Source organism: Mesoplodon densirostris, chromosome 1 (assembly GCF_025265405.1).
Source record: "Mesoplodon densirostris isolate mMesDen1 chromosome 1, mMesDen1 primary haplotype, whole genome shotgun sequence".
Taxonomy (NCBI): domain Eukaryota; kingdom Metazoa; phylum Chordata; class Mammalia; order Artiodactyla; family Ziphiidae; genus Mesoplodon; species Mesoplodon densirostris.
In genome coordinates this window covers 113,498,678-113,518,687 of record NC_082661.1, presented here as the reverse complement: position 1 = coordinate 113,518,687, position 20,010 = coordinate 113,498,678, and the positions used below count along the sequence as shown (strand labels likewise).

General features: G+C 34.2%; 1 protein-coding gene across 6 annotated transcripts in view; it reads left to right on the top strand.

Annotated features, from left to right (window-relative positions):
- ARID4B (AT-rich interaction domain 4B) overlaps window positions 1-20,010 on the top strand; it is a 127,164-nt gene that overhangs the window by 77,547 nt on the left and 29,607 nt on the right. For 4 of the 6 annotated variants that reach the window (XM_060107991.1, XM_060107983.1, XM_060108017.1 and 1 more), the window contains exons 10-17: window positions 880-956; window positions 2,130-2,284; window positions 5,781-5,853; window positions 7,569-7,663; window positions 8,765-8,862; window positions 9,621-9,864; window positions 10,169-10,344; window positions 14,510-14,761. In XM_060107991.1, coding sequence (XP_059963974.1) covers window positions 880-956; window positions 2,130-2,284; window positions 5,781-5,853; window positions 7,569-7,663; window positions 8,765-8,862; window positions 9,621-9,864; window positions 10,169-10,344; window positions 14,510-14,761 — 1,170 coding nt within the window. The remainder of the gene's footprint in view (window positions 1-879; window positions 957-2,129; window positions 2,285-5,780; window positions 5,854-7,568; window positions 7,664-8,764; window positions 8,863-9,620; window positions 9,865-10,168; window positions 10,345-14,509; window positions 14,762-20,010) is intronic. The other 2 variants (XM_060107999.1, XM_060108008.1) reach the window with 2 other exon arrangements.

Below are 20,010 nucleotides of genomic sequence, written 5' to 3'. Positions count from 1 at the left end.
ATTTGCTTCAAAATATCCAGTTGGGGTGGGAGGAGGAGGTAGGTAGGGATATAAACGAAACAGTGACTCTGAGTTAATGATTATTGTGGTTGGGTAATGGATATGTGGGAGTTCATTGTACTGTTTTGTCTACTTTTGTATATATTTGAAATTTTTAAATAAAAAGTTCAAAAAAGCAGGCTGAAAAATGTATTTGGAATAGTTTTTAGGCTTTTGTGGTTTGGTTGAGACAAACCAAGTGCAGAAAAGATGAATGATGATTTATTAGTGTAAAATAGGAAATATACGTGATGTATATGATAGAATGAACCTCTCCCAGTTGCTTGCATCTAGCCCCTCCTTAGGGTTGCTAAGTTCCATGAAAAAACCTTAAATTATATATTAGAAGTTTGCTTGTGAACCTAGAATTCAGTTTAAAAAAAATTGTTAAAAGAACATTTTACATTATAAAATAGTACATGTTCTTCCAGTCTTAAATTTAGTAATTTCTTGTGCTTATCCTAAGATGATGGCCAATTCTTGCTATTTAACTTATTTTTTATTGGATTGATGCATTCTGCTATCCAGACATTTTAATTTATTATTTTCAGTGTTTCAGTATTTTTAGTATTGCATTTAGCTAAGTCCTCTGATACTTGAGAATACCTTGTTGCTTATAAAACATCTCTTAAGGTGGGGTCCTTCTGTAGATGATTACATATTTTAACATCCTGCCTAGCATTTTATTTGGGACTTGCAACCCTGTATGCAATCATTTTCATTGTAAATGTCAGTATTCCCATGTTTTCAGTATCTTTCTGTGGTAGGTAATTGGACTCTTAATTAATCTCTGTTGTATTTTTGTGGGTTTTTTCCTTTAAAATTAAAAAAATAATATAGTACTTCAGTACCAAGAAAGGATGTCCATGAAATTACTAGTGACACTGCACCAAAGCCTGATGCTGTATTAAAACAAGGTAAGGATAATCTTGGAACAAATTATAGTTAATTTAAAAACTGATGGGGAATTCCCTGGCAGTCCAGTGGTTAGGACTCTGGAGCTTTCACTGCTGGAGCCCGGGTTCGATCCCTGGTCGGGGAACTAAGATCCTGCAAGTTGCGTGGCATGGCCAAAAAAAAAAAAAAAAGTAAAAAGTATTTCTGAAGATTAAATATTCTTTTGGTCTTAAAATTTTTTTTAAGTCTTTAAAGTTACATTTGGTTCTATGCGACTTATACTTTTGTAAACCCACGTGCCTTTTGTTATCACAGGTATTCTTTTTCTTTTTTTTTAGCTTATAATTGGGACAATAATCTAAAAATGGGAAAGAACAATATCATCAGCTGTTACTGTAGTCTGGCTTTTGCCTAGTAAATAAAATATTAGTTCCTGAGGATGGTAGAAACAGGAATCAAAGTAATTTTGATTTGGCATTTCTTATAACCGTAGTTATATTTTATTAAGGAATACGTGATAATTGCATCTCTTACTTGATTTTTAGCATTGTAAATAGCTGTTTATTTTTTCTTTGCCCATGTTCACTGAATCAAATAATATGCTATGTAGACCGGTTAAAAATCATCAAGAATTTATGGCTTAGAATTTATTTCCATGCATTATAAAGTGAGAATAACTGTCTAGCTAATTTTAGTTTAAGCTAATTGTTAATATAATTTAAATTCAGGCTTAACGAAAAATGTAGAGGACATATTTATAGTATATTTTCAGGTATTGTGTGTTATTACAATGACTCTGTGCCTGGTATATAATACTGTTTAATAATCCCTTTTTTTTGGATAAAACGATTAAAAATTTACCTATCTTAAAGTGTTTTTTACTAGACACTCTTAATTTTCATTTAAAAGAAGAAAACTGCCCCTTTTCTCTTGTCTTTGTTTGAACCTAAGTCACCTTCAAATGGTAGCAGTTTTGCCGTCTATAAAATGGGTGCCTAATGCCTAAGACTGTTAAGATTAAATGAGTTGCTGCATGGAAAAGCAGTTAGCACAGTGCCTAGCTCATAGCAAACACTCCATAAATGTCAGTGGTGGCAGCACAGTAGTTTTTTATTTCTTTATCCTGTTAGTACTTTTAGACAAATCAGTTGTCTTAATTTCTCCAGTTGATATAGTTTATGGTCTCTTTCCAGCCTTTGATCAGGCACTTGAGTTTCACAAAAGTAGAACTATTCCTGCTAACTGGAAGACTGAATTGAAAGAAGATAGTTCTAGCAGTGAAGCAGAGGAAGAAGAGGAGGAGGAAGATGATGAAAAAGCAAAGGAGGATAACAGCAGTGAAGAGGAGGTGAGTAAACATAGTTAATGCCTTTTCAAATGAAGGACACGTTTCCTTTGTGAGTTGGGATTTGGCTAAAGTCATTAATTACTTAAATATTTTTAACATTAGAAGTATTTCATAATACAGTTGTGCTTGTGATATTCATCATAATCAAGTAGTTTGCTTGCTTACCTTAAAACAGAAATATGGTCTTGTGAAATTAAAAATATTAAGTATAGTTATCTCAGTAACCTCAAAAAATATTTCTTAATCTTCAGTCCATAATGTATGTAAGTGTCAAATCAATATGTTGTACACCTGAAATTAATATAATATTGTATGTCATCTATACTTCAATTAAAAAAATAAAAAGGGAAAAAAATGTTTCTTAATCTTGCTATGCTTTTTGTTTATCAGATGGTTAAGGAAATCCCTACCTAATATAGGAAGACCCTACTTTCATATGCTTTTTACCATCATGTAGACAGCTGTCACCTCATAGTATGTTTACATCTACATATTTTATTAAAATATCTAGTAAAGTATAAAATATGTCTTCCATCTAGTATTAAAGGAATAAATAGTAAAAAAAAAGTAAAGATTAATATCTCTTTAATTCAGAGAATCTTAAATGACTTTATCTAATACAACTGGGTAGATAGTTCTAATTAGATCATAAATAAGACATCTGTCAATTTATATGGATCAAGGAGCTAAATTTATATTTTATTTTAGCTGTTACTTTAGGTCTAGCAATGACAAGTACCGGGAAAAGATGCTCATAATATTACTAGTGACATTGCTCTTTAATGGTTTGTTGGACGACTTTATCAGAGTTATTGGGGGAATGGTGCAGGTAGTGAAACTGCAATACATGACCATGAAGTGAATTGTATTTAATGTTTTTAGGAAACAAAGATAAGTTAATATGTAATAATTTAGGTAAGTTATAAAATTCTGCCATTTAACTGTAGTAAGCAACTAGTAATGAAATAGGATTGTTTTAGAGTTTATGTTTTATAATATAGTAATCTATGGCAGTGTGTAGTGTAAAAGTTTCGCAGGCTTCAGTCTCCTTCCCTACTGCCTTCTATTTAAAACGCTTGGAGCCATCAGTTCCTTGCTTAAAACCTCTGCAGTTGCTTCTTATCACTCTGAAAATCAAGCTTCACTTTTAGAACCTCCCTTTGTAGTCCCACCCCTGCCATTTTTTTTTAATACTTTTTTTGGCAGGGGGTAGGAGTTTATTAATTAATTAATTTTTGCTGTGTTGGGTCTTCGTTTCTGTGCAAGGGCTTTCTCTAGTTGTGGCTAGCGGGGGCCACTCTTCATTGCAGTATGCGGGCCTTTCACTATCGCGGCCTCTCTTGTTGCGGAGCACAGGCTCCAGACGTGCAGGCTCAGTAGTTGTGGCTCACGGGCCTAGCCACTCCGCGGCATGTGGGATCCTCCCAGACCAGGGCTCGAACCTGTGTTCCCTGCATTAGCAGGCAGACTCTCAACCACTGTGCCACCAGGGAAGCCCACCCCTGCCTTTTTTTTATATTACTTCTCTTGGTATACCCTCCTACTTTTTGGGGGGGCAGTTGCTGCGTGGTGCATCTTGCGGGATCTTAGTTCCCTGACCAGGGATTGAACCCAGGCCACAGAAGTGAATGTGCTGAGTCCTAACCACTGTACTGCCAGGGAACTAACTCCCTACCCATCTACTTATGAACATTATGTTGCAGCAACATCAAATTACATACCTCGTTTCTACTCACCTCTGCACAAACCAATTCCTCTGCCTACAGTGCCCTCCCCCCGTCAGTCTGACACAGTCCTGTTCGGTTTTTTAAATACTATTGACATGCCCCCTCTGTAAAGGGAAACGCTCTGAGAACTATCACCTTCCTCACCTTAGGAAAAGTTAATCACTCAATTTGCTAATATAAACTACTACTATTCTTGTAGAAATTTTTGCCTACATATATATGTGTACATACATATGTACATATATTTATTTTCTATTTGTTTTCTCTCCTACTAATCTGTAAGCTCCTCAATGGTAGGGACTCTGTCTTATTTGTACTCTGTCATAGTGTGTAACGTGTAACAGATGTTCAATAAGTATTAGTTACCAAAACTTCTGTCGCTTAGATTTATGTTTTACAAATGTTTTTGTAAAAGCAGATCTGGTTTCCAGTTTAAACTTTTTTTTTAAGTTAAATACAAACTTCACTTAAATTTTGTTGCAACAGGAATACATATGACAGTTTATGTAAGTCAAATATTGTACCTTGGGAGCATTTAAGATAATATCTAGAAAACAGATTTCCTTAGACTTACATCTGACTACCTTACCACAATCCAGTGTATGTGGACCATGTTTAAGTTGAGAAATACAGATTTATCGTGAGCAAACTAATAATTGTCATTGATTCTTCTCTTCCCAATTAGCAAGCATAATAGTTTATCAACATGAGTTTTTGTTGCTTTAACTTCCTTCCTTTTTTCTGCTAGCTTATAAAATAAAGAGGCAAATCTCACTCAAACAGTGGCTTTAGGCTCATGATTTTTAAAATTAAAATGATTTATTTAGACTACCAGTTGCAAAGTACGCTCCTGACTTTTACTGTTAGTCGTACATTTGTTTCAGCCAGAGTAACTGTAAAACCTAGGTGTATATTTTGAATCACTTCCTCTGCAGTTACTCCTGATCATGTTCTGTAATAGCAGGTGCCATCGCTTTTTTCTCTTTTGTTTGACTCAGCACCTTGCATGGTGCCTACACTTACCGGTGCTCATTAAATATTGTTGAATGGCTTGATAGTCACTGAATTGATGAGTTCCTCCATCTCACCTGCTACCCTGCTCCTTGCAGGTTGCTTCAGGACCAGCTCCCTACTGCCACAGCCCCTGGCCACAGCAGCAAGAAGCTAGTCCCTCCCTTGTAATTGATAAATTCGGGAACTATTTTATTACTTGAAGATTTCCCTAAGTCTGAATCTTCAGGTATTGTAGATCAAGTTTGTTCCCCACTTTACTGAATTTATAAGCTCGAAGCACTATACAGTGGGGCCGTATATAATGAAGGATAATTGTAGTCGCAGTTAATGGGAACCACACTTGTTCAGTTCCTTGAGGAGCAATAATAGAGTTAGTTTTGATGGTAAACCCTGACCCAATTTAATATAAGTGAGAGTAGGTCTTCTTGAGCCTATGACCTAGTCCTATGAAGGACTAGATCTCTGATCTGGTAAAAAGTTCATGAATCATTTTGCTGGTCTCATTTCTTATATGAGCATTTACATTTGGAATTGTCACTATTGAGATAACCTTTTAGGACATATTTCTCTGTAAAGCATGAAATGTCTAGGCTTTCTGGTTTTGAATAGCTTAGTGTTAAGAAATAATTTTAATTTGGTAAAAAGCCTTTGAAATATTCCAGTATTAGTCTTTGCTGTTGGTAGGAAAGCTACTTGTGTTAGTAAAATGCTTAACTGAGGAAAATAATATTCTTTTCTTCTGTGACTAAAATTAGGAAGAAATAGAACCATTTCCAGAGGAAAGGGAGAACTTTCTTCAACAGTTGTACAAATTTATGGAAGATAGAGGTGAGTGTTTTTTCTTTTATTCATCATTAATGTAGGTATCAGATAATTAATATCTTAAAATAAGAATTCTGTTTATTAAGCTGCATGTCACTGGTAATCATGGCTATCTTTTTGATTTCCAATCACCAGCATCCTAGTATGGTATCTGTCACATAGGAAGTGGAATGTGGAATTTGACAGTATTTTGATGGATATTATTGCTGTGGACCCATAAATTACTGTATGCTGTCCTGTCTGTCCCCCCACCCATTTATGGGACCCCCCCAAAGAACTCTTACACTAGGAAACAGTAGCAGAATGGGTATCAGAGTACCATTTTATTTGAGCCTACATACATGCCTGTAGAAAAGCCTCTTCTCTAAAATCACTGTTTGCTATTCCCAGCATGTGTGTTTGTTTGTGTGTGTGAGTGAGTGAGTGAGTGAGAGAGAGAGAGAGAGAGCGAGAGAGAGCGAGAGAGAGCGAGCGAGCACACATTCTAAGATGGGCCTTATAAGTCTTCTTATAACCCAGCCACATAGAACTAAGAACAGAATTAAACCATCCATAGAGAAAGGTGACCAAGTCTCAAGGTGAGCCTGGGCTTAACTTATCGAATCTGCTTTTGTGGTTTAAGAAATACGAGCATTGGGGGAAAGAGGAATGGGTGCCTAACAATAACTTTTAATTTGCAGTGATGACCTAGTCCACCAATAACTATGGCCCTGTTACTCTCTTGCTTATCTGCTGTTCAGAGTATAGTTTCTCCTTTCCTGGGAAGATGCTAGAAAAGGAGTGGTGAGAGGCAGAAAGCTTTCTAGCTTGAGGAGAAGGACAAAATGAATGAATAATACTTGAAAGTGCTACTGTGCTCTATGAATTAATGTTTTTTTTAATCCAGTTTTGTATTGTTGATGAGTAGAAGCTGGCTTGGTCTTCTTTTTGCTCTCATAAATCATAGTGGCTACTACAATGTGGGTATCTTTTTATTCTTCAATATAAAATGTTCTTGATTCCTATATTATTTATTTGTATGAATGGAGGGTTGGCCTAAGAAGGCAGGCTATTTCTTAAGCTTTTTTGTGTAAGGTAAATAAAAAAGTGAAGAAAATGAATAAAATCTAATACTAGAAAAGAGTGAAAAATGTGATTATGCCAGTCATATGTTTTTTGCAAAGGGCAGTAAGTTGTGTATCTCTATCCTGTTGTTTTCTCTACCACATCCTAACAGTTTGATAGTTTTAGTGTTCTTCTCCTACATTTTTTCATGTTAGAATAAACAACACTATAGCTTTATTCTAGAATTATTCTTTAGAATAGTAGAAAATTAGTAAAATACAAAGGAATTATCATAAACATAACTCTAATTGTGACACAGTTGCCCATCAATTATCTCAATACTTTTTTCAGTTCTACCAAACCTTGTTACCCTGATTTTTAAAAATTTTTGTTGGTATTTTATTTTGCTTCATTTAGTATTTATTCTTTTGCTCATCAGGGGAATGAAAATCGGATGAAATCATATAAATAAGGTTTCAAAAATCTGATATAGGAAAAAAAATTTTTAATGAAATGGGTTTAAGTAGTAGGTATCATGTTTTTGATTAACAAGGGATTTTTTTTCTCATATATACACACTTTACACTATGTATATTTGGTGGTAATGTTTGAATCTTTTCAGAGTTTAAGTTAAAAATGTAACATCGTTCTAATATATTTCGTGTTTCCTTTAATAGGCACACCCATTAACAAGCGACCTGTACTTGGATATCGAAATTTGAATCTCTTTAAGTTATTCAGACTTGTACACAAACTTGGAGGATTTGATAATGTAAGTATTACGATCAAAAGTGAAACATGTTTTGCATACATGTTTTCTCATCTAAAAATTATCTAAAATTGTCTATTAATAAAAACCTAAGAATAAAAGGAAAAGAAAATGGAGAGTACAAGTTAGAAACAGCTAGCTTCCTCAGTCCAAATTTAAATTTAATTAAAGATTTTAAAAAATGAGCTTTCTGATTTACTGTTAAATTTGTCAAACTTTCATAAACTACCTGAGTTATAACACAGCCATATTAGTGGAAATTCTTCCTTTCTCTGTCTCTTTTCCATTAGACTCTAAGGTCATTGAGAGCAGGGATCTGTCTTAATATTCTTTATATCCTTAATCTCTACCACTGTGCCTTATATATGTAGAAAACATATTATTTGCATATATATGCAGAAGATCTTTGTTGAACTGAAGAAATTATCTTAAGGTTGCCATGATGTATGGTGCCCATCCAGTTATGGCTATTCTGGAGGAAAAAAAAGTATTCTGCATTACTAAGATTCATAAAATTGCTTTGATTTATTAGCTTATATATTTTATGGGAAATCATACATCATTAAAACTTTTTATCTCTGTCTTTTCATTAAGATTTTGATTTAGGAATGTGGATGTTTTCTTATTTATTATATATAGCAGGGTTTCTTTAAAAGTCAAATGGGGACTGCTTGGCGCTCCAGTGGTTAAGACTCCGTGCTTCCATTGCAGGGGGCACCAGTTCAATCCCTGGTTGGGGAAGTGGGATCCTGCATGCCGTGCTGCGTGGCCAAAAAAAAAAAAAAAAAGTCAGATGGCCTAGTATTTCAACATTTGTAATTCTCTGAGATTTGTTAAAATACCAAAACTTACTTTAAAACATTGTTGTAAACCAGATTTTTGATTTAGAATTTATCAAGATTGATATTTTTCATTCCTTCAGACTGGAACCAACAAATATAGGAATATTTGTGTGTATACACACACACAGACACACACACACACACACACACATATATATATATACACATATACACATATACACATACATATATAGTATTTATCAAACTTTTATCGCATTCCCACCTTTTAATTTGGGAGTTTTCATTTCACTTTGTCTGTTAGATTGAAAGCGGAGCTGTTTGGAAACAAGTCTACCAAGATCTTGGAATCCCTGTCTTAAATTCAGCGGCAGGATACAATGTTAAATGTGCTTATAAAAAGTAAGTAGGTGTACTTGATATAGCTATATTCAATATTTTACCTAGAAAGCAGGATGGAATTTACCATATAACTGAGGCTAGTAATTTCTTCTAAGAAGAAATCAAGAAAGTTTTACTAGAGTAATCACTCTATAATAGCGTTTTCTAGAGTGTATTCCATGAATACTAGATCTGTGAGAGTGTCTGTGAAGAAAGTTTTTGTGGCCAAGTAAATTTGGAAAGTGTGTAGGAGTTAAAATGCCAAAGTTTTTTTTAATGCCAAAGTTTTAAAGTCAGATAAACCCAGGTTCGAGTCCTGTTTCTGCCGGTTATTTGCTTTTTGTGCCCTTGGACCATTTATTCTCTCAAGCCTCAATTTCCTCTTTTTTTAAATGAGATGATACTATTTGCCTCATAGGATTACTCTGATGAGTTAATGAAATTTTACATGCCAGTGCCTGGCATATAAGAAGTGCTCAACAAATAGATGCTATTACTAATTCTTCTAATAGCTACTGTTGTTACAATTACTACATTTAAGAGGATGACTGTCTTTTCACTTTTAGCATCTTTTTTTAATGAATTTATTTTTCTTTGAAAAACGTTTCTGTTTGAGTAAAAAAGATTGGGAAGAACTAAACTAGAATAAATTTGAATATTAGCATAGCTCAATATCTGAGCACTTAAACAGGAGAAATGAACACATATTTTAAGAACTACAACTCTACAGTAACATTTCAAAATGTTTTCCCAAATGTAACTTCTTTTCATATTTCCAGATACTTATATGGTTTTGAGGAGTACTGTAGGTCGGCCAATATTGAATTTCAGATGGCATTGCCAGAGAAAGTTGTTAACAAGCCTTGTAAGGAGTGTGAAAATGTAAAAGAAATAAAAGTTAAGGAAGAAAATGAACCAGAAATCAAAGAAATAAAGATTGAAGAGGAGGAGAATGTAATACCAAAAGAAGAAAAGCCTACTGAAGAGGGTATTGAAAGAAAGGAAAATATTCAGCCCTCTCTGGTAAATAAGATACTGTTGATAGTCCTTTGCCTTCTTTAGTGCATTTTCTACATCCTCTGTAAAGATTACATAGTTAATTTATTATATAATTTTATACTTTATTGTTCATGCACTTTCTTCATTAAGTGCTATTTTTGTGTTCAAAATAGCTGTTAGCTATTTTTGCCTAGTGTTTTAGTAGTTTCTTAAAATAACTTTCTCAATGTTAGTATTCGTTGGTACCTCCTTTTGCTAACAATTAGATAATGGAATTAGGTTGACAGTTTTTACTTTTGTTGGTATAGTTCCTCTGATCTTTTTCTAGGGAAGTAAAAAGAATTTATCAGAATCTGTACCTACACAGTCTGATCAGGAAAGAGAGGTTAATGTGAAAAAAACAGAAGAAAATGAAAATCTGGAAGATAAAGATGATGAGACAACTGGGGTAGATGAATCCCTCAGCATAAAGGTAGAAGCTGAAGAAGAAAAAGCAAAATCTGGGTAAGAAATTTGTTTTTGGTTAAGATGCATTTTGGCTGAATGAATTATTATAATTTGCTCTTTGTATGTGTGTGTGTATGTATGAATCTAAATTTGACAAAATAAATGAGTGATTTAAATCTGCATTTATTATGTAAATAGTATTTGCCTCCTTCAGAGACCCTACTAATGCAAATTTGTAGCAAAAGATCATATTTTTGATCCATTATTCTTGCTCTCATCATGGAAATTTATGAAATTTCGAGCTAGAGAAAAGCACTTCTTACTGCCTTAACCTTGCTGGATAACCAGATAATATAAATTTGGGAAGATGGCCTTCTCCAGTGTTTTGTAGATGGTATGTTGGCTCTAGATTTTGAGAATTGTAACCATTTTTTAAGGAAAAAATAAGAATGGAAAAGTGCTAGTAATTAGTTTTTAAAAAGCCAGAATTGTTATGTTGTGTTTTATGTGGTAGTAGCATTTACTTGTTTTGGTCAGTTTGGGATAATGAATTATTTAGCAGTGTAATCTCTATACTGACAGTGGACCCCTGGATTTTATAGGTGATCTTTGGCATCTGATTTTGTGTCTGAGGTTTAAAAAACCTAAATATTCCCATTGTTAGTGGTTCTTTTAAATAAGTACAACCAAATATTTTTTTGATCATTTTTGTATTTTTCTGAAATTTGGCCACAGCATGCAGACAAGCAGGGAAGAGAAAAAACCATGCTTAGATGAATATAGTAAAAAGTGTTTATTATACTTTGTAATATATATATCTGTGTGTACAAATGTGTATTTCAAGTACTCCTTACTGATATTGGAAATTATTTCAACTATTAAGAAACTTAGTAAGTATTCAGCTCTTTGCCTAAAATCTCTGCTCATTTTAGTGTTCTTCTGAAATTTTGGCCACAACATGCAAATATACATGAAAAAACGAAACAAAACTGGGTTTAGATGAATATAGTATAAGTGTTTGTTCATTTTACGTGGCTATATTTCTGTGTGTGTTAAATGTATATTTGAAGTACTCTTGCTGCTACTTGGAGACTATTTTAACTATTAAGAAATTTCGTAAGGATTCAGCTTTTTGCTGAATTTTTAAATACGTAGACATTTCCAGAGCATCTACTGTGTGGAAAGCCCTGTGATGAGCCTGTATTTTCTCTTTGTTACTAATAGTTATCTTAAATTTTCAAGGTGGTACTTCAGCTTATTTTATGGTATAAACTATATTTTGCAGATTTTTAAAAATCTTTCAACTATATGGCCTTTTTATTTACCACAGATATTTATAAATATATCATACAACAAACTGAAATTTTCCTGTTGTGACTGCTTTAGAAGTGTTACGGGTTCTTTAGAAGCTTTACGGGTTAGAAATGTCCAAAATTGATCTCTGAATTTTATTAGATAAGTGCAATAGAAACTTTTATAATTATAAAGAATTAATGTGTAAGTATTTTTCTAGTATATAAACTTTCTCTAAGTAATTAGCTGCTACCAAGAACTTTCAGTGTTCTTCCCTCATAGTCCAGGTATGGGAGAGTAAATCATTTAATTTATGTAAAATGTCTGGTTCAGTGCCTGGCCCATAATAGGTACTAATAAACCGAAGTAGTTTTTTTGTTTTTAATTTGTTCCATTGTAAATAAGGCATATGACATCAACCTTGGGAAATTTGATATTTCTTTGTGACTTCGGATGAAAAGTTCCTGGTCGATACATTTGGTTTCCCAAACTGTAGTTCTCTAAAAGCTAACTAATGGGGTGTGTGTGCATGTGTGTGTGTGTGCGTGTGTGTGTGTTGTGTTTGTGTGCATGTATGTGTGTGTAATGTATACATCAACTTAATTTTTTTAACCTGTGTACTGGCTGCATTTTATACTTTGAAAGGCTCTCTTTCTTGGCATTCTGTGTTCTGTTTAGTTTAGTGCATTTACCTCTGATTTTGCCAGTAAGAGGAGGAGGAGGAGAATATTTGCTTTGGCTGATAACCAGTAATTGTGTTGTTTGCTTCTCTATAATTCAGTGTATTAGTTGAGTGATTCCTATTTGCTTTGCGTCTGAGGTTGACATTAAGTGAGAATTTTTAATTTTTGACTGCTTTTTAAAATTAATGCAGAATATTAGGTTTTTATTCCAGATTAAATAAAAGATTGTCCTGGCTACCACTTTAAGTCAGGTTGTGCTTGCTATCATGGGCATTTACCAGTGTGCTCAGTGCATTATATAATGTAAGATACAGTTTAGAGTTAGTTTTCGTTTTAAAAATTTTAGACTTTTTATCTCTCATATATCTTTTATCTCTTTTATGATGATTCTGAGGTGCATGATAAATCTCTTTGGTACATAATCAGTCTCTGTTGTAGCCACCAGAATACACTTCCTTTACTCCCTGATGTGCAGGGGTATACTTTTATGATTTAAACAAGTAGTGTTCTTTCAAAAAAAAGTCTTAACTATTTTAATTTTATATATGTATACTACATATATAGTATATATAAATCATTTACTTAAAGTTGTTAATAATAGTTTATCATCCGTAACATCCTTTCTGATAATTTCTTAGATATTTTAGCCTTACTAATAAGTTTTTCTTCATTATAGAAATGTTAATATATTTTCAGTAACAGAGTTCATTTTTTTTTTTTTTTTTTTTTTTTTTTTCTTTTTGCGGTATGCGGGCCTCTCACTGTTGTGGCCTCCCCCGTTGCGGAGCACAGGCTCCGGACGCGCAGGCTCAGCGGCCATGGCTCACGGGCCCAGCCGCTCCGCGGCATATGGGATCCTCCCAGACCGGGGCACGAACCCGTATCCCCTGCATCGGCAGGCGGACTCTCAACCACTTGCGCCACCAGGGAGGCCCCAGAGTTCATATTTTTTATCTCAGATTACAGCTGGATTCATTTAATTTTTTAAGTACCTATTTATTTGACTGTAAATGAGTCTTTAAAATAGGATTAATTCTTAAGGATCTTTGTAGACTTTATGATGTATTTCAGAGAAAATTGGCTCATTTGGTACTTCAGCATATAAGAATATAAAACTAAAGTTATCAGTGGAGGAAGACTTTTTATATAAATATTAATAGCCATTAACTTTTAAAGCTTAATTACTTAAGTTGTCTTGTGGTTCTGTTTTATGACATTTATTCATTTGTCAGCTGTAAAGTGATGGATTCTTTTTGAGAGAAAACTGTTGTAATAAGTATAGACATATTGCAGAGCAAATTAAAACTAAATATAGTCCAGAATTTCCTATTGAAATTTATTTTTTTTTGGTAAATCTAGTGCCTGGAAGGATTTATAATTTAAAATTTTCTCCAATTTGTTGAATACAGATTTGTGGCTAATATAAAATGAATATGAATGCTCAGCTTTAGAAGGTGCATGATATTGAGAAGACCAGAATGGTTTGCATTGCTGCTTCTAGAATGCAAATGATTTTTAGTTTCATATTATTTGGAATTGGCCTCTCATATACCTATTTCTTCAGAACTTTAAAATTGAGAGAATTGGTAGAAGAGGACTTGCAGTAAATATGTGTTAAAGAGAGCAGAAATTGTGTTGAAGTTTAGAAGAATAGAAAGAAAAAACCTGATGTGATAGTAATATGAAGTTAGTAGGATATTACTGTGAAAGGTAAAGTAGTATTTCATTTAGTATAACTTTTGAAAATTTAGTTGGAATTATTTTAAAGTTATTAAGACTAGCCATTTGGCTAGTAAAAAGTTTTGTTTAAACATTCTGAGGTTGGAAATATTTGAATGAAAAATAATTTTTAGTCAGAAAATGGCTATAAGGTGTGATGATTTTTGTTTTTGTCAACTGAGATGTAAAACACTTTTACAATAAAACATGAGAAGAATGTTACATTCGACCTTACTAGTTTCTTGCTATTCAACACAACTTCTATTCTTCTGGCTGTTGGACATTTTCTTTTAATGCACTTACTTTTCTGTTTTAATTTTCTCTAAATGTATCTTTCTGTAACCATCCATGGTCATCCTACACAGTTTTAGTTTTTAATATTAAATAGAAACTCAGAGAATATCATACACTTGGAACCTGCTGTTCCCGGAACAATCACAGCCACGATTTTTATCATTTTATGTGGTTTGGAACTGAAAAGCTTATGAAGTGTCTTTTATTAACTGCAATTTTTTAAACCTTTCAAGAGATGAAACGAATAAAGAGGAAGAGGAAGATGATGAAGAAGCAGAAGAGGAGGAGGAGGAGGAGGAAGAGGATGAAGAGGATGACGACAACAATGAAGAAGAGGAGTTTGAGTGCTATCCACCAGGCATGAAAGTCCAAGTGCGGTATGGACGAGGGAAAAATCAAAAAATGTATGAAGCTAGTATTAAAGATTCTGATGTCGAAGGTGGAGAGGTCCTTTACTTGGTGCATTACTGCGGATGGAATGTGAGGTAACTTGAGTTTTAGCTAGTGATTACTACCTAAAAACACTTGTAAAATAATTTCCTATTTTAATATTTAACGAATTACAGATTTTTTAGTATTCTAATTGAGGGCACAGTATACCACACAAAAATCATGTAGTTTTGGCAAGTAAATGCCTCGCTCAGTGACTTCCTACTTGTTGTTTTCAGTAGTTCAAAGGTATCCTTAGTGTCTGGAAAACTGAAGTCTATGTAGCTGATTTTTATGTTATGCATGTAGATTAATAGAGGCAACATTATTAGTGAAATGATAGAAAAATTTCTTTAAAAGGTAAAAGGGCTTTGAGCTTCTTGATGTCCACAAGCCAGTTATCAGGCTTCTTGGTCTCTTGCATTTTCAGCCACCTTGCTGCAGTAACCTCTTCTTTGTAATCTTGTTTCTTTCCTTTAGTAGGCAGGGATTTTAAAGTTGTGATTTCTTAGGAAGCTTTAGCTATTTCAAGAAAGCCTTATCTCCTCATTAACAGCTCTTGCATTACAGCCTTGTTCACAAGCCTCCGAAATTAATTTTTATGTTTGAAACAGTATCGTTGAAATGTTATGAGCAAGTCTGCTTGACTGAAATAGAGTGCACGATCCGACTGCTACTCACCTAGGGAACTGAAAGGCGAGACTGAATTTTCTTTTTGTACAAGTTTGCTTTGGTTTATCCAAAGAAATTTTATGTTTGAATTTTATCCAAAGTTGGCAAGCCAGTTTTGGGATCTGAGCATTTTGATATCTTTTAAGAAAAACCTTGTTTATTTTGGAATGTTTGATATATTTGAAGTAGCCTGTGATAGAGTTGTAGCCCTTGAAAAGGTAACCATTGAAGTTTTCAGTGGTAGTTTCACGGTGTGCCTAGTGTCTTCTTCAAGGAGGAATACAGTTCTCATGCTTTATATTTAAATGTATTCTGTGGTTTGGGAAGTTTTTAAGAAAACATCATCGCATATTCTCTGTTTCTTAAAAAAAGTACACTCTTTGTTTCTTAAAAGTACAATTTGTGTTGTCCTTCTGCAGCAATAGGAAGCTCTATCTAGAAGCATTATCTTCTGATTACCTTTCTTAATTTGAGAGAAGTGCAGTTCTGATCCATTCTGAAGCTTGGAAGAAAATAGCAACTTAAGTCATAAGGAAATGTTTAGGAGTTTTGTTTGGGACTTTTTCTTTATTATTTCTACCAGGAAGGTTAACGAAGTTTTGGATTTTAAGAATGCCTATCATCAGTATTGTCCTGATGAAACATAAGCTTTCCAGATACCTCCTTCAACATCGTGTGTAATTTATCCTTTTGGCTGTTGGTTCTTGCGCTGCCCCTGTGGTGCGTGATTTTCCTCACCTGAAGGGCTGACTGTTAATGATCATGTTCAAAGGAAGACACTTGAGATCTCAGATAGAGCTGTTATCAGAATATTTTCCTGTTTTTGATGTTTAATCATTTTGATTTTACATTAAATGATCTTATTAAATATAAATGTAGAGGGAGTTCCACTTTGGCGTAGGATGTAAATGTAAGTGTTGAATATGTTAGTTTAAAGTTAGGAAGGAAAAATTGAATCAGCAAAAATTAATAATTACTAAGTAATGCCCACAAGATAGATAATCTGAGCTACATCATCTTTTACCTCTTTTTTTCAGTTCTTCTGGTTATTTTGCTAGTTTATATAATGAGGCAGTTTTCCCAGTGGCCTTTATAAAATGCTTTAAATTCTGTGACAAATGGATAGAATTTAGGCGTTCTCAAGTTTCACTGTAATGAGGGCTTGATTATTTTCTGTTAATTATCTCATTAAACAGAAGGGGCCTACTAGATATAAGGATTGAGACATTCATAAAATTATTCTGCAATTAAGATGCAACTTTCTTTTGTTAAGAAAAGATTTGCTAAAGGAAAGCATAATCCTATCCTAGGAGCACTTGGATTTTAGAGGGTAAAAAGAATGTTCAGTACTTGAGCTTTGAAATTGATAGGGGGTTGGGTAGGGTAAGGGAGGATTTTAAATTGAGGCATTCAAGTTTTTAATAATACAGAAAAGAAAAACAAGACCTAGTTCAACAAGACATGCTTGTGTTAACAAGAAGGATGCCATCTACTTCTGACGACTCACACGTTTGTATGGTATGAACGTTCAAAAGAAGAAAACTTACCATCTTGATGAAGACCTGTAGGGTGGATCTCTACAGACTCCAGCATCATAGAGAAAACAATTGTACTTCAGTAGATGAAGCAGTTAATTTTCTTGTAGTCAACATAACAGTATTCCTATTTCTCTCTGGATTAATAACCAAAGAGTCTGCCTTATTGATGAATAAGTAATAATTATGATTTTTGCTGCTCCTTCATGTCTGAAGCTAATCTAATGAGGACCTCAACAAATCCTCATCAGCTCTACAACTGTTTTCCTATTATTTGGGGGATCTTCAGCTTGATCTCTGAATTTACACTTGAGATGTGCAATTAGAAATGAAGATTTATGCATGAAGTTTCATAAAAATAGTTTTATCTTCATTGGCAGTTGTTTATTACAACAGCATTTTGGAAATTTTGTATGGAGATGTTTGCATTTTATTTGATCTGAAACATTTTCCATCAAACAGGTTTTTCTTAAAGAAAATAAGAATATCTTTCTTAGTTAGAAAAATACTGTTTTTCTTGTAATTTCTACATTTTTCCTTTTTTTCTAAAGTGCTGTCTAAACCTTTACATTACTTTTCATTTATACCCCTATTTCACAACTGAAAATGTTAATTTTTTTGTTACACAAGATAGCATTTGGGCCAATTTTTTTTTACTACTACAATGAGAAAAAAAGACATACATACATTTTACATACTTACATCACATTTATGGGAAATAGCCAAAATTCTGGATCCTAAACCACATAATGACTTATAAATGGTACAGTATTGCTACAGAATTTTTCAGATATGGTGGCCATATGTAAAACTATTGTCCAGTTCTATAGCATTTACTAGTTCACCACATGCTTTTTTACAGAATTTTTAAAAACTCATCTAAAAATAGCATTCAATATAGAAAAATGAGAAAGTACATAAAAGAAAGGATCACTACTAATACTGTTGTGTGTTCTCTTTTAGTCTTTTAAAAAATATACCTCCAGGGCCTCCCTGGTGGCGCAGTGGTTAAGAGTCCGCCTGCCGATGCAGGGGATACGGGTTCGTGCCCCGGTCTGGGAGGATCCCATATGCCGTGGAGCGGCTGGGCCCGTGAGCCATGGCCGCTGGGCCTGCGCATCCGGAGCCTGTGCTCCGCAACGGGAGAGGCCACAACAGTGAGAGGCCCACATACCGCAAAAAGAAAAAAAAAAAAAAATACCTCCATATATTAAAAAAATTATAGTCATACTTCAGTAATTTTTAATTGTAGGCTCTGTTATATTTGTTTTAATTTCTCTTAGTGATGTTAATATTTTATAGATGTTTTTAGTATCATTAGCTAATTGGTTCTTTTCACTCTCAAGTTTCTAGGTCATGCCATAAAACATGAGATTGACGTTTGAAAATGAAGTTACACTTTGAAATTCACTGGCCATAAACTTTAGTGTGTTGGATTTATCCTTGTTCAGTAACAGCTATCCTTGTTCAGTAAAACAACCAAGTGTGTTGGAACTATCTAGGCTACTTGGCATGGGATTTAAAATACATCAATATTTTATTATGTATCGATGCTGATTTATTTTTCTCCATTCATTTCTACTTTGGCTTTCCATAATCAAGGAGCTGGGAGTTTGATTAGAGAATTTTTTTTAATATTGATGATTCCCAACTGCATTAAATGATACCATTAAGTAAAAGAAAAAGAAAAGAGAGACTAAAATTTCAACTGTAAGGCTCTTAAATAACTAACAACAGTTAGTTCTAGTCCATATTACAAGTTATAGAAAACTGGAAGTAAGATGAATTATACTTAAGTATATTATATGAAGTGAAAATGTATTTCATTTTAAAAATACCTCATTTTAGGGCCTCCCTGGTGGCGCAGTGGTTGAGAGTCCGCCTGCCGATGCAGGGGACATGGGTTCGTGCTCCGGTCCGGGAGGATCCCATATGCCGCGGAGCGGCTGGGCCCGTGAGCCATGGCCGCTGAGCCTGCGCATCTGGAGCCTGTGCTCCGCAACGGGAGAGGCCACAACAGTGAGAGGCCCGCATACCGCAAAAAAAAAAAAAAAAAAAAAAAAAAAAAAAAAAAAAAAAAAAAACTCATTTTTCTAAGCAAATTGGCTCCTCCTTGGAGGGAGTGGGTGGAGTGGGAACTAGTAAAAAGCTTTCACAAACAAATGGGTTTCCTTTTTTTTAAGGGAGTAATTTTTAATTATTACAGTTTTTATTGATATAATTAACATGCAGTATTATATTCGTTTCAGGTATGCAACATAATGATTTGATATTTGTATATATTGCAGAATGATCACCACAATAAATCTAATTAACATCCATCACCATACATAGTTACAGAAAAAATTTTTTTCATACTGTTTCTTATCTCCTCAAATCCCCAGGAACTCTTCCCCCATCCTCACTTTCAGCTGGTGACCTCACTGAAAAATTGAAATAAGAGAATTTCTATAGAATTCCACTACATCACCTCTTACCTACATCTGCTGCCATGTTTTCTGCCTTCTCATCTTTAGCCTTAGGTGAACAAGCATGCTACTATCTAAAACCCATCTTCCAACTGCCATACCTTCTTGCCTAAATCAGAGATATGGTCCCAGAAATTCTCCCCTTTTTTCTCATTTTCTCACTCTGTTCTAAACCATTCCCATCCACATATAGACCTGCAGTTATTTCTCTCATCTCATTTGAGCTTCCCCCTGCTTTCCCTACTGTGCTGTTTCTTTGCTCCACTTCCATCCAGCAAAAACAACTAGAGTTATTTACACTTATTATCCAGTTTGTCTCCTGTTGTTTTTGTGTAAACCCAACCCAATAAGGCTTTCGCCTCCACCACACCTCCAGAACGGTCACCAGGGACCCCATCTAGCCAAATTCCATCCCTTATTTCTTGACCTCTTGTTACTTGCCTTACCTTAGTGCCTGAGCCAGCTGATCGCTCCTTTTGTGGTACTTTGCACGTGGGTTCTGGCTGCTGCAGCTGCAACTACTTTTCTGGTTTATTTTCCTTTTCTACTTTTCCCAAATTGAAAACCACCCCTCAGTCATTCTGTCATTTCTTATCTTTATGTGTTTTCTCCCTTCTAATTGTTCCCTTC